Here is a 12,033-nt window from a genome sequence, read left to right as displayed (position 1 = left end):
GGTTCCAGCATCATTGCTTCGGTTTATTTTGCTGGCAAATCTGAAGGACATGGCTCAGTGTGGGTTCCAATGGAGGAGGTGGTGTTGTTGTTGGCGGCCTCCAGATTTTAGTTTTAATCCTTCAGTTCAGCAGATGTAGTTGATTCTAAAAGCACAGCACCACCTGTAGGACACAAGGGAGTATCGCCCTACATTGATTTACCCTTTATCTGTTGAAGTCAGTTTTTTAGAGCAAGTGTTTCACAATACGATGGTTGGAGGAACACTTCCAACCAGAAAGCCAATGCAAGAAGGTGCAGAAGACAACGCAGTCCGTGGTCTAAATGCAGGGCCTTAAGTCCAGTAGCTGAACCACTTGTCATGATACCGCATACCTGTAAAACCTGGCAAGTTTAAAAATAGGATATGGACAAATAAAAATTCACATACTTCTGCAGTCTTTAAATATTGTCTCTTTATGCATCCATTCCCCTTTTTACTCACTCCTAAATGCAGTCACCCATACTGACTCATATATGAATGCCTACTAGCTTTGATATAAACCCACAATTTATGTGGGGGTTATGTTCCAGGGATTGCACTTGAGACCAAAATTGCATATAGTCAAAGCACATTGGGTTCAGTGGTGGGTGGGGTTGCCAAAGTTATTTTTCCCAGAACCCTGCCCCCTTTCTGCTCCTTACTTACTTATCATGTGCATACAGCTGAATGTGCACAAATTAAATGTGTGTAAGTTGTGGGCTTACTGTATTGGAAACATCCCTTGCTCTCGTCATTGCCTCCTTCCAAATGTAGCAGTTAACAGAAGCCCCTCCTTAGGCTGAAAACCCCAGGTTTATTCTCTCTTCTTTGGAAGGGTGAGGACCCAAAAGCTTCAGCTTACAGTGGACCTCTTTACCTGCTTAAGGGTCCTTGCAGATGGTCTGTTGGTTGAGTATTTATCCTGATTTGTTTGCACAAAATTTACAGGGAGATTATATGGCATTCATTCCATTTTGTCTGCACCGAGATTATATGCCCAGCGTTGTCATTATCCCTACTTTCCAGTACATTGCCCATCGCTTTTCTTACCACAAAAATGACAAGGTTTATACGTAAGCTGTTTTGTTGCACGGGAGTGACAATCCACTGAACCACACAGACTACGTATATTTGCCTATATATGGTTGAATCATGCCTCACAAACAGCAAGTTTGGAAGCCATTTTGATGGATGACAGCTTATAAAAGTGGGGAAAGCCTCATCAAAGTTACAACCCACTCCATGCCACCTATTGGGGGAGAGGAAGAGAGATGGGGTGAGTCTGTCTGTGTTGTCTGGTTTAGATCCAGAAAGTGGCTCCACATTGGCAGGTGTCCCAGATGTTATCCTCCAAATATAGCCTCATGGACAGGAACTGGTTGCTGCAAGTCTGAGAGTACAGTACAAGTTTCTGGGAGAGAAAATTATGCTTGCTATTGAGGGAAGGCACTCATTTGGAAGCGAGAGAGGCCCTCTTCCATTCTAGAGTTGCATTTCGAAGGGAGGGCATAGGGGAGTTTTGCAGTACAATATGAAAATCAGTATTTCACCACCGTCTGTCTTACGCTTTTTGAGCTGTTTGGTCCTATATGCAGAACCATTTGTTTCCTGTTTATAATGATGCCCTTTGGTGTTATTTTCTTTACTTGGTGACATTTTATTTTTAACCCTAGCATTTGCTTGATTGAGCAGGCTGAAGGTTTTATAGATTTCTTTTATTAAAAAAACAAACCCTGAAATAATGCCTGGGAGACTATTTCTAAAACTGAAGCATTATGTATCCAATTATATGCCACCAGGTTTAAGGAGCTTTTCTGAATGCACGTCACTTTATCACTAGTGAAACTGGAAACCAATTGCATGTACTTGCCTTGTAGCTTTGCACCAGTGAGGAAGTAGGATAGGCTCAAGCACTAATCTTTGTTTGCCTGCATAGGAAGATTCCCCCAAAGCAAATGCCAGGGTATCAGTCACTATTAGACACTAGCTTAGGGGGGGAAATGCTACATGGTACATTTTAAATGTACCACTCTTGAGAGTACATGAGGAATAGAATGGGTAGGAAGCCACACAGTTTGTCTTGCGTTTCAGGGTTCCTGGGCAGCTTAAATCCATTTGATTTAGCAAAATGTAAATGAGGACTTTGCTCAGAAATTGCCACACATTCCCACAGAGGGCACTCTGAAGTGAGGAGCAGGCTTTCCGAAGTGGGGAAGATGGGGGTAGAAAACTAAGTGGAAATGGAAGAAAACTATAAATGGGGAAACACAGATTTTATTGTCCTTGTAAAAGCAATGCCATAATAAATGTGTCAGTATTTTGAGGTACTGGACAGTGATTTGCTGAATGAAACTGATGTGGCAACTCCTCTGGCAGCTACTTGGATCATGTTACTTTGCACAGCTTGAGTATTTTAATATTTAGTATCCATTACAGTGTAAAACTGTGAGAATCTCAGTAATTTGAGTGGCATGTAAACCACAAATACCAAGACCGGAAACGATGTATAGATTTAAAATGCACTCTATACGTGATCTGCCTATTGTTGTTTTAGATGAGGGTAAACTTTTAGGGACAAATTGTATCCTGAAATATTTCAGATTTGGGCCATCACCTGGAGGATGTAAAAAGCTATTAATATTGAAGAGAGGAACTGCGTATCAAATGGTAACACTTACTCTGCAGCCATCAAGTCTCATTGCTTTCAGGACATTTGAAATCTTTGCTGTGTACTGTATCCGTTGTCTCTCTCGATATGGATTAAATGTCTGGATACACGAAATGGGAAGCAGTCAAGGGAGCATTCTGCATTTTCCTATTTGACCTCTGTGTTTGTGTTTTTATAGGCCGGTGTTGGTTGGATGCTCTGGAACTGGCCTTGCGTTGCTCAAGCCTCTTCAGGCTCAGTGCATCCAAGCAAGGAAAAGATGGAGAGTTGAATTGCTCAGCTGATTCTTCGCATGCTGGCCTGTACAACCTACTGCACACGGCTACCATCTCGGATCAGGAACTTTTTCAGTAAGGATGTACACACTTACTGCATATATTCTGAAGTTCTGTAGTGGTTCCTGCAGTTGAGAGTACGTTTCATACATCTGCTTTAATCCCTTCTAAGTGGTAGCAGTGAGTAAAAGACCCATTTTGTAATGAGAGCATCCTTTCACTTGAACTAGGACAAAGTCAGGATGGCAAAGGTGTCTGCCTCTGAACATGCCTTGCCAAGGAGCAACAGTGAGAGAGGGCTCTTGCCTTAATGCCCTGCTTGGGCATATCCTGAAAGCAATTTTTCTGGGAAAACAGGATGCTGGGCAAGATAGGCTGCTAGTCTGATCCAACAGGGCTCTTTTTTTATGTTCCCAGGCATAACACACACACACAAAATTCTCTGTTCAGGTGTGTGTTCCTAACATTCAACATAAACATTCATAACAACATCCATTGCTTTCTAAATAGTGAGCCTGTGAGTAAAAATCTGTCACCTAGACATCAGGACGGGATACAGATTTAACTGCAGAAACTAAGTGTAGATCGCTTCCAAGGAGTAGCATTTCTCCCCAAATATCCAGGTAGTGCTAGCAGAAGATTTATCACTGGCACAGTGTTCCGTGATGGGATCAAATCCTTCAGTTAAACATCTTCCCCTTGGGGAATTAAGCCAATTAAGCTGACATGTTATTATTAGTAAGTCATTTAATTACATGTAATGCTTTCTTCAGCTTATTTAAATTATGCTTGGAAATTAAAGAAGCAGACATTGTGTCTTCAATAAGTTGGTCATCCTCCATGGAAGAATTCGCTCCCCAGCTAGTGCTGCCTTCCTGTGCTGGGTGACTACACAAGAGAAAGTAATCGTAATTACTTTCAGTTATTGGAATGCCCATACAGGGATTGCTCCAAACTTACACCTCTGTTCCAAGTAGCACTAGCATTAAGTCTTTTCTGTCAGTTACAAAGACTTGCTGCTGCTGCTGCTGCTGCTGGTTGCTAATGGGAATTTTTCCTCTGAATTTTCATGTCTGCTTTAGGTTGGGTTTATACATTGCTGCACTCATTTTATAATTCTAAATTGTATATGAAATAGAACCAGGCTATTCTACTCCCATAAGCTCTCTCTCTCTCTCTTTCTCTCTCTCGCTCTCTCTCCCTGTCTCTCTCTCTCTCTCTCTCACACACACACACACACACAGGATTTAGCATCTGCCTCTACTGTGACTGTTTACCTCTGATGTCTGTCTGGTCATTAATCAGGGTTGTCAGATCAAAATTTCAAAAGCTGGGGTGCCTGTTCAGCAGATGCCATGGAGATTGAGGGTTCTGAAATCAGGGGTGTGCCTGCTTCCTGGTCTGTGCTGCTCTCACAGTCTAAGGGATGCTCCATTTAAAATCTGGTAACCCATCATGCAGTATTAATATTTCCAGGGATTACAGATAAAGGTTTTATCTGCTTTCAGTCAATCTGTTCCAAATACAGCAGTGTCTCTTTATTCAGAGAGGCAGGAAAAAATTCTCTGCGTCTAGAGAATCAAGTGAAACTAGTACTTCGCCCCATCTGTTGCAAACAAGGGCCCCTGCAGACAACCTGTTATTGAGCATTTGTCCTGTTTTGCTTGCACAACACTTACATGGTGGTTAGACTGCATCCAGTCTTTGCTAAGCATTCATAGAATCCTAGAATTGTAGAGCTGGAAGGGTTGCCATATGTCCTCTTTTTCCAGGACATGTCCTCTTTTTCATGCGTCAGAGCAATCCATGGTTAAAATTAGAAGTCAGCAAATGTGTCCTCTTTTTTGCTCTTCAAAATATGGCAACCCTAGGATGGTCATCTAGTCCAATCCTCTGCAATGCAGGAATCTCAGCTAAAGCATCCATTACAGATGGTCATCCAACCTCTGCTTAAAATCCCCCAGTGAAGGAGAGTCCACAGCCTTCTGAGGGAATCCGTTCCACTGTCATTCTGAGCAGTTTGTGGATTAATTATCCGACAACGAGGACACATTCTACATTCACCCTAATTGCTTGCAAGGTGTTTACATGTGTTCCCGTTAGTCATTTGTTCATCCAACACTTTTCAATACATTTTCCCATCACTTTCCAAATGGCAAAACGTCTGCGTTTTAAAAAGAAAGCGGGTTAGTTGCACACAGGTGACAGAGCACTTTAATTCACCTTACATATGCAACCCTAAAGTTCTCATATGCCAGTGGTGGGGATCCTTTTCGTCTCCAAAATCCAGATAAAGGACCAGCTTAGGTTGCCCTTTGGAGCACAGTAGCTGTTGTTCAGGAAGTCCCAGTTGGTGCAAACAACTAGACTCCAGGGCTTGATCCAAACTTTGTTTAAATTGTTTCATGTGGCTGTCCATATGTATGTGCTGTTTTCTGTTTAGACTTATAACACACATCACACAGATTTACTACTGTAAACTTTCAAAACTTAGTGGCATGTGCTTTGCAAATGATTCCCACGTGGACCAGCTCCCCCTGCAGTTTAAATTCCAACATGGTCAGTCCCCAGTTGTTTGCCAGTATGAACTGGGCCAAAGAGCATGAGTGATTTGGGAAACCAGATCTATCCTATCCTGCCTTGTGGAATAAATATTCCTTCTCTATCATGCCCTTCAGATTGGGGATAGGGGGCATTTTTCATAATAGAAAGAGACCATAATAATTATCTATGAAAAAGTTGGACTGTAGGCATTTTTTAAAAAACTTTAGTTGCATGAGCTCAAAGCAGTAAATCAAATATATGATCCTTGAGCAAAACACATAAATGAACTACCATGCTACAAAGTATGAGATACTGACATAGAGGTCTCTTCACTTGACTTTTAAAGTGGAGTTGCAATATGTTGCTGTATGCCTTTATTTCAGATTTGGTTGATTCTAAGCCTTATTCATGACAGTTCTCTTCTGAGATAAAACTGAACGGAAGGCTAATTTTGCTAATGCAAGTGGGCATATTATTGAAAGATGGTAGAGATGTGGCTTGGCGCAAAGCCTGAAATCACTCTGTTTGATTAACATGCAACTGTAAAGCCTCTCAGTAAAGCTTCTCATGGTTTTTGGAGAGTCTTTCATGCCAGCCACACATTTTCAATCATAATCAGTGGCGTAGCGTGGGTTGTCAGCACCCGGGGCAAGGCAAGTAATTTGCGCCCCTTAACCCGTGGATTTTAGCACTCGAGTGCGAGCGCGCCCCCCCCAGATGTTGCGGCCGGTGCGGCCGGCCCCCCCTGCACCCCCCACGCTACGCCACTGGGGCTGGGGGCGAGCGAAGGAGCCAAAGACCCCCCCAAAGGCTCAGCAGGAATTTATTAAATTTATTATTTGCGGAGCCCCCGCGGGCCGAGGCAGCCGAAGCCCCCTCCCCTCGGGCGCCTCCCCGCCCCCTCGTCTCCTTGGGCTGTAGGTGGAGCCCGCGCTCCGAGGCGCTCCAGATCCGGGCTTGGCGAGCGCCTCTCCTCCTCCCGGCCGGGTCCGGGGGCTTCCAGCCGAGCTCCGTCCTCGCCCCCCCTCCCCCGCGGCTGAGACTTGCGCTGAGAGCCGGAGCCAGCGGCGCCCCCTTCCGACGGGAGACCCTCGCCCGCCCGCCGGCTTCCTCTCGGAGGGTTTTGGGGAGGGCAGGGCGCGTCGAGGCCCCTCGGAGCTCTCCTCCCTCCCAGTCGGCAGAAGCAGCCGCCGCCTGTGGCTGGGCCGAGGGGATGGCGCCGGCGTCGGCATCGGGGTGCGGAGGCTGCCGGTGCCCGGCCAGGCGTCGGTGGCGGCGTCGGCGCTGCTGCAGCGGCTGCTCCTCCTGCGAGCAGTGAGTGGAGCGCAGCCGCAGCGGCGGCGGCGGGGGGGGGGGCGCGCTAGGGCGCAAGGCTGGCGGCGGCGGCGGGGAGCCCGGCGGAGGAAGGAACTTGTCCCTTCCCTCTGGACTCGCGCCCCCCCCAGATGTTGCGCCCGGTGCGGCCGGCACCCCTGGCACCCCCCACGCTACGCCACTGATCATAATTAATCTCTGGTTGTTTTTCATTTGTAGGACTGGCTTTAACAATGAATACAGTGGAACAATGCCTTGAAAATAATTGTGAGAACTGGCAAAAGTCTTTCTGCGTGCCAAGTGATGAGGGGTCTTCAGCCCCCCCAAATTTTTCAAGGAGGGGGCTGTGCTCCCCCCAAATCCTGTGGCCCTGCCCCACCACCTTCTCCCCACTGATGTCACGCAAGGAGGAGGAGGCCGAGCATGGAGCCCAGCTCCATGCTCCCCATTTTCCACCCAGTGCACGAGTGCTGGCATCACAGCGGCAGGATGCCCGTGTGTCCTAGCCCAGTGTGCAAGTGCTTGTGCGCTAGGTGGGGGCGGAATGCGTCATGTGATGTGTAATGTGACACGTCATTTGATGCCCACCTGCAGTGGGGGGGGGCAAGTCGGTGCCCTTGGATTGACTAATTCACACTTGTAGGATAAATTGACTAAATTTTCTTTTATCAGGTAACAGTCCTAATAATAACCAAAATCTAAAGTACCCTCAGCCAATTCTTCTTTCCTTGGGGTGTTTAAGCAGAGGCTGGGTGGGGATCTGTGAGGGATGCCCTACCAGCTTCCTGCATTCCTTTCCTGCTCTGAACTGTTGTTGGGCTCTGGGGCTTCCAATTATGTGAAACATTTCTTGAGAGACTCCAAATGGCACTGCAGAGCCACACTACATTGCTTATGATCCTTGGATCTGGTGAGCAACCATATCTTACAAGACTTCCAGCACCTTGAAACTCAGGCTACGTACACACAACATCTTCTTCTAGAATCAGTGGAGACAGAGGACTTGGTTTTTTGATGTAGTCCACACACGATCTAGATCCATTGTGTAGTGTTTGCCTCTGGAAAGTGCTTCTTGAGAAACTGATTTCATTCCCAAAATAAAAGCTGCTAGCAGATTGGCTTTGTGTTACCATGCAAGTTTTCCATTTGAAAACAGATGAAGGGGGTCCTGGCAATGGGGAGTGTAGCCACACCTGCCCAACCGCATTCTGGGTGGGTGTATACCAAAATTGTAATCACCACTTCCTTCTTCATTCACCTGGGGCATGTGCATGGAGGAAAAAGGGGTGGATGACTTAAGTCAAGGATTTGCAAATGCATGTTAAGTAAGCATACCTACCCTTGCGGACAGCAGGATCTAGAATCAATCAAGATTGAGAGTTGCTTGTTAAGGAGGAGCAAGAACGTTTCTGGGTTGAGAAAAAACTACCATTTTCATGCTACAGACAGATTACCCTAAGGAATTGTAACCATCTGTGTCTTTCAGCTTTAATGAGTCAGCTCTGGAGAACCACCACCTAGAGAACGATGCTTTCTCAGACAAATCTGAAAGGGACAATATAGAAGAGTCTGAGAACGAGATGCATGAGAACAGCCGGAAGACAAACGAAAGTGAGAGCGATCAGTCCGAACTCCACGGGGAGTCGTCCCAGGAAAAGAAAGGGACCACCTACTTGGAGCAGAACTATGAAGAATTTGGAGAGGTAACCATTTTAACGTCTATCTATCTACCCACACACACAGTTTGTTATCCATCCTTCCACTGCATTTTTCGCCTTATGATAGAAGAGTCTTTCCTTCATCCCATTTCTTTTATTCTGTTGTGAAGAGCTGAGTCGCACTGACAAAGTCATTTGCCAGAGACAGCAGGAGGGCAATTGCCCCTCCAATAATCTGTTTTCCAGGACAAGTTAACATGCCTTAGTCCAATGAGAAGTGTAAAATGTGTTGGTTTTTCCTTCATATCATGAACAAAATGAGCTGCTTGTGAGCTGTAATAGGCCAATGGACTTACATTAAATGGCTTACTAGTAGAACCACAACATTTTTTCTCACCCAGTTTAATAACCTCAGGGCACATGCTCATGCCCGATTAGAGGAAACTTTGTTAACCTTATATGATTTGTTACTTTTTTTGTTGTGGGAAATCTAGAGTCAGCCGTGGAACTTAAATGGAATATGAAAAAGGAGAACTTGGATTGTATCATTATAGTGTTTGCCATTGTGCCATTGTATTCAGTGATGCTTACTCCCTTGTAAGACCTTTGTTCATCCCACTCTTTTCAATGCCTTTCCCTGTCACTTTCCAAACCACAAAAAATCTGATTTATTTTTTTATTTATTGTGCTAGGGCAGCAGAGCTCTTTAAACCACATCAGAGGCACAAACCTAAAGCTCTGGTATGCAACTGAATTCCACCTGCAAAATTCTAAAAGTCTGGAGGCACACTAACATAGGGTATCCCTCTGTAAACAGTTAAAAATGTAATTTTTTTCTTTATTCCTGTTGTTGGGAGAACTTGCTTTTCAATCCTTTGTGATATATATGTGTGAGGCCAAGATATATGCCCCTGCAAAGTTGGCAAATACATCTGATGAAAGCACTGACAGATCAATACACATAATAGCTTATAGCACCACTGCAATAGCTTTTCGTCTAACAGTTTCCATTATCTAAGGTGGATCAAGCTTAGGGATGTTGTTTGTCTGGGGCGCAAGAGAGATTGTAACTAATAGAAATCGATAGAGAGGAAAAAGGTTCGTTGCTCCACTCACAGGCTTTCTTTTTATCAAACTCCGCTCTGCGGCAAGTGGCATGGTGCTAAGTTCCCATTGTGGGTTTGCTCTAGGGAGCTGTGCTCTGCAGGCCAATACTGGAGCATAAAAGATGCCCAAGCTAGGGAAATGCAGCAGCCACAAGTTTCGCCTTGTATCTGTAGTCTCAGTCACCTTGGGTTTTGTTTCTCAGAAAATAAAGCAGGGTGGGTAGGTTGTGCAGCTAAGTTTTTGGAATATCCAAGGCCTGTAATGACTTCAGAGCTTAGGGATTCCCTGATTCACCTCAAGTCACCTTGTTAATGGCACAAGCCAACTCTTTGTGAAGTGATCTGATTCCCCAGAAGCTTGATTGGTGGGTTCTTCCTTTGCACAGCCTGCTTCTCTCACAGACCCAAACTATTCCATTTTTTTTACAGGGAGAATTATGGAGAATGTTGAGGCGGAGCTTGGTTAGCAAGTGCCTTTCCCACAACCACCTTACAGTATTAGTTAAAAGCAGCTTAAAAGCAACGTCCAAGTGCTAGATTAGCTTCTTACAGTTTTCTTTGCCATTAAAAGTTTAGATGTTGGGCCTCAACGTCAATAAAACATTATTTCTGCCACGTTGTTGAGAGGAAAATGCTGAGGTTGCTCCAGGAGGTGCATAAATCAGCCTGTTAAAGGGGTTTGAATCGGCATTAATTCTCTCTGGATGTGCTTAGCCTTGTTGAATTGCACACAACGATGACCTGGTTCACACATGGCACTATGTCAAACCATGGCTTAGCATGAGCATGCAAGCTCCCAGAGATGAGGTCATGGCTTCTTTGCTTCTCCTCCAGTTGTTCTTCCACAGCTGTGCTGAGTCAGGGTTAACCTGTACTCCAGACCTAGGCTTGTGGTTTAGCTCTCTTCAAACAAACCATGAGCTGTAACCAAAGTTCATCCTATGCTTCACAACTCCTAGTCTGGCTAGGAGAGATAAACCACAAGCCCTGGTTGGGACGACATGCTAAGCCAAACCTGCTTAGCTCAGCGTAGCAACAGAATGAGCAGAGGAGGAGGAGCATGTCCTCTCTGGCAGCCAGCATGTTTGCTCATTCATCCTGAGCTATGGTCTGGCTTAGTGTTTCATGTGTGAACAAGATCACAGAGTGCAACTAAACAGGAAGTAGACACATGGCACAAATAGGAACTTCCTGACTTGATCTACTGTTTAGACATGCCTTCACAATATGAATTTCTCTTTCTAACCAACCAGTATCTGCTGATGTTTTTAATTGTTTTATGGACATTTATAGATCATTTTTTAAATTATATTTTATATGCTGTATGCTGCCTTGATATATACTTTATGAAAGTGGAGATTACAAATATTGAAACAACAAAATGGAGCATCAGCAAGCTGAAGGGTTTTTCCCCACCCTCTTCTCTTTAGACGGGCGAATGCTCTCAAACAGAAACTGTGTCCGATGAAAACAAGAGCTTGATGTGGATCATCCTGAAGCAGCTGAGGCCTGGCATGGACTTGTCCCGCGTCGTTCTGCCCACCTTCATCTTGGAGCCGCGCTCCTTCCTCAACAAGCTTTCCGATTATTACTACCACGCCGACCTACTTTCCCAGTAAGCAGCGCCTGCCGGCTTTCTGATGATGCAGTGCGCAGATGTGCACCCATGTGCCAGGAGTATTAGTCTGGCTGCAGCTGGGATGTTTGTGTGCTTGAAAGGGCTCTCGGAGTTAATCGGCTGGTGCCGTAAATCAGGACAGGAATCCATTTCGGTGACCTTTAGACATCAACAGTTTATGGGAGCTGTGAGGAAAGCAAAGAAGAAGAAAAATGAGAGGTGTACTGATATGCTTTCTGCTGCACTCAGCCTTGCCAGTGTGTAATTGGCAATAACTGCATACCCAACCTATTGATAGGTTAAGGTTTGTGGAAAAAGGAGAGCAAGCATATAGGGAAGATGAATCCTGGAGCATTTTTTAAGCAGCTAGATGCTTTTGGAGGTATAATTAGGGGCATTATTATGCAGGCCTTTAGGTTTGGCAGACTAGGACTGCTCTCCTCTGTGCACTTTTCTGAGAATACTTTCCACTAAATACAGTGGATCTTACTTTTCAGTAAACATACATAGGATCTTGTGCAGTAGGAAACCTTTCACCCCTCCTATAAAGTGAGGCAGGATCTAAATTACGATATTTTAATGTGCAGTCTTCATGAGCTGGTTTGCAAGGGGTGGGATAAACTTAAATGCTCTTTTCAGATTTCCAGCTAGCTTTTGGTGTTGATTTTAAGAGTCAGGTGGGTAAAACATTTCAGAACACTTGCTATGGAATCTACAGTTAAATATCACTGAGTTTTGTCAGTCTCACTGTCTCCACAATTTTTATTCAGATGAATGGAGGAGAACTGACACTTAATTTTCTCCATAAGTGGCTACAGTGTTAGGACTG

General features: G+C 44.9%; 1 protein-coding gene across 2 annotated transcripts in view; it reads left to right on the top strand.

Annotated features, from left to right (window-relative positions):
* OSBPL5 (oxysterol binding protein like 5) overlaps positions 1 to 12,033 on the top strand; it is a 130,419-nt gene that overhangs the window by 101,345 nt on the left and 17,041 nt on the right. For both annotated transcript variants that reach the window (XM_083588402.1, XM_083588403.1), the window contains exons 8-10: positions 2,868 to 3,039; positions 8,309 to 8,525; positions 11,017 to 11,201. In XM_083588402.1, coding sequence (XP_083444528.1) covers positions 2,868 to 3,039; positions 8,309 to 8,525; positions 11,017 to 11,201 — 574 coding nt within the window. The remainder of the gene's footprint in view (positions 1 to 2,867; positions 3,040 to 8,308; positions 8,526 to 11,016; positions 11,202 to 12,033) is intronic.

Source organism: Podarcis filfolensis (assembly GCF_964270895.1).
Source record: "Podarcis filfolensis genome assembly, chromosome: 1".
In the NCBI taxonomy this organism is placed as follows: domain Eukaryota; kingdom Metazoa; phylum Chordata; class Lepidosauria; order Squamata; family Lacertidae; genus Podarcis; species Podarcis filfolensis.
This window is presented reverse-complemented; position numbering and strand designations above follow the sequence as displayed.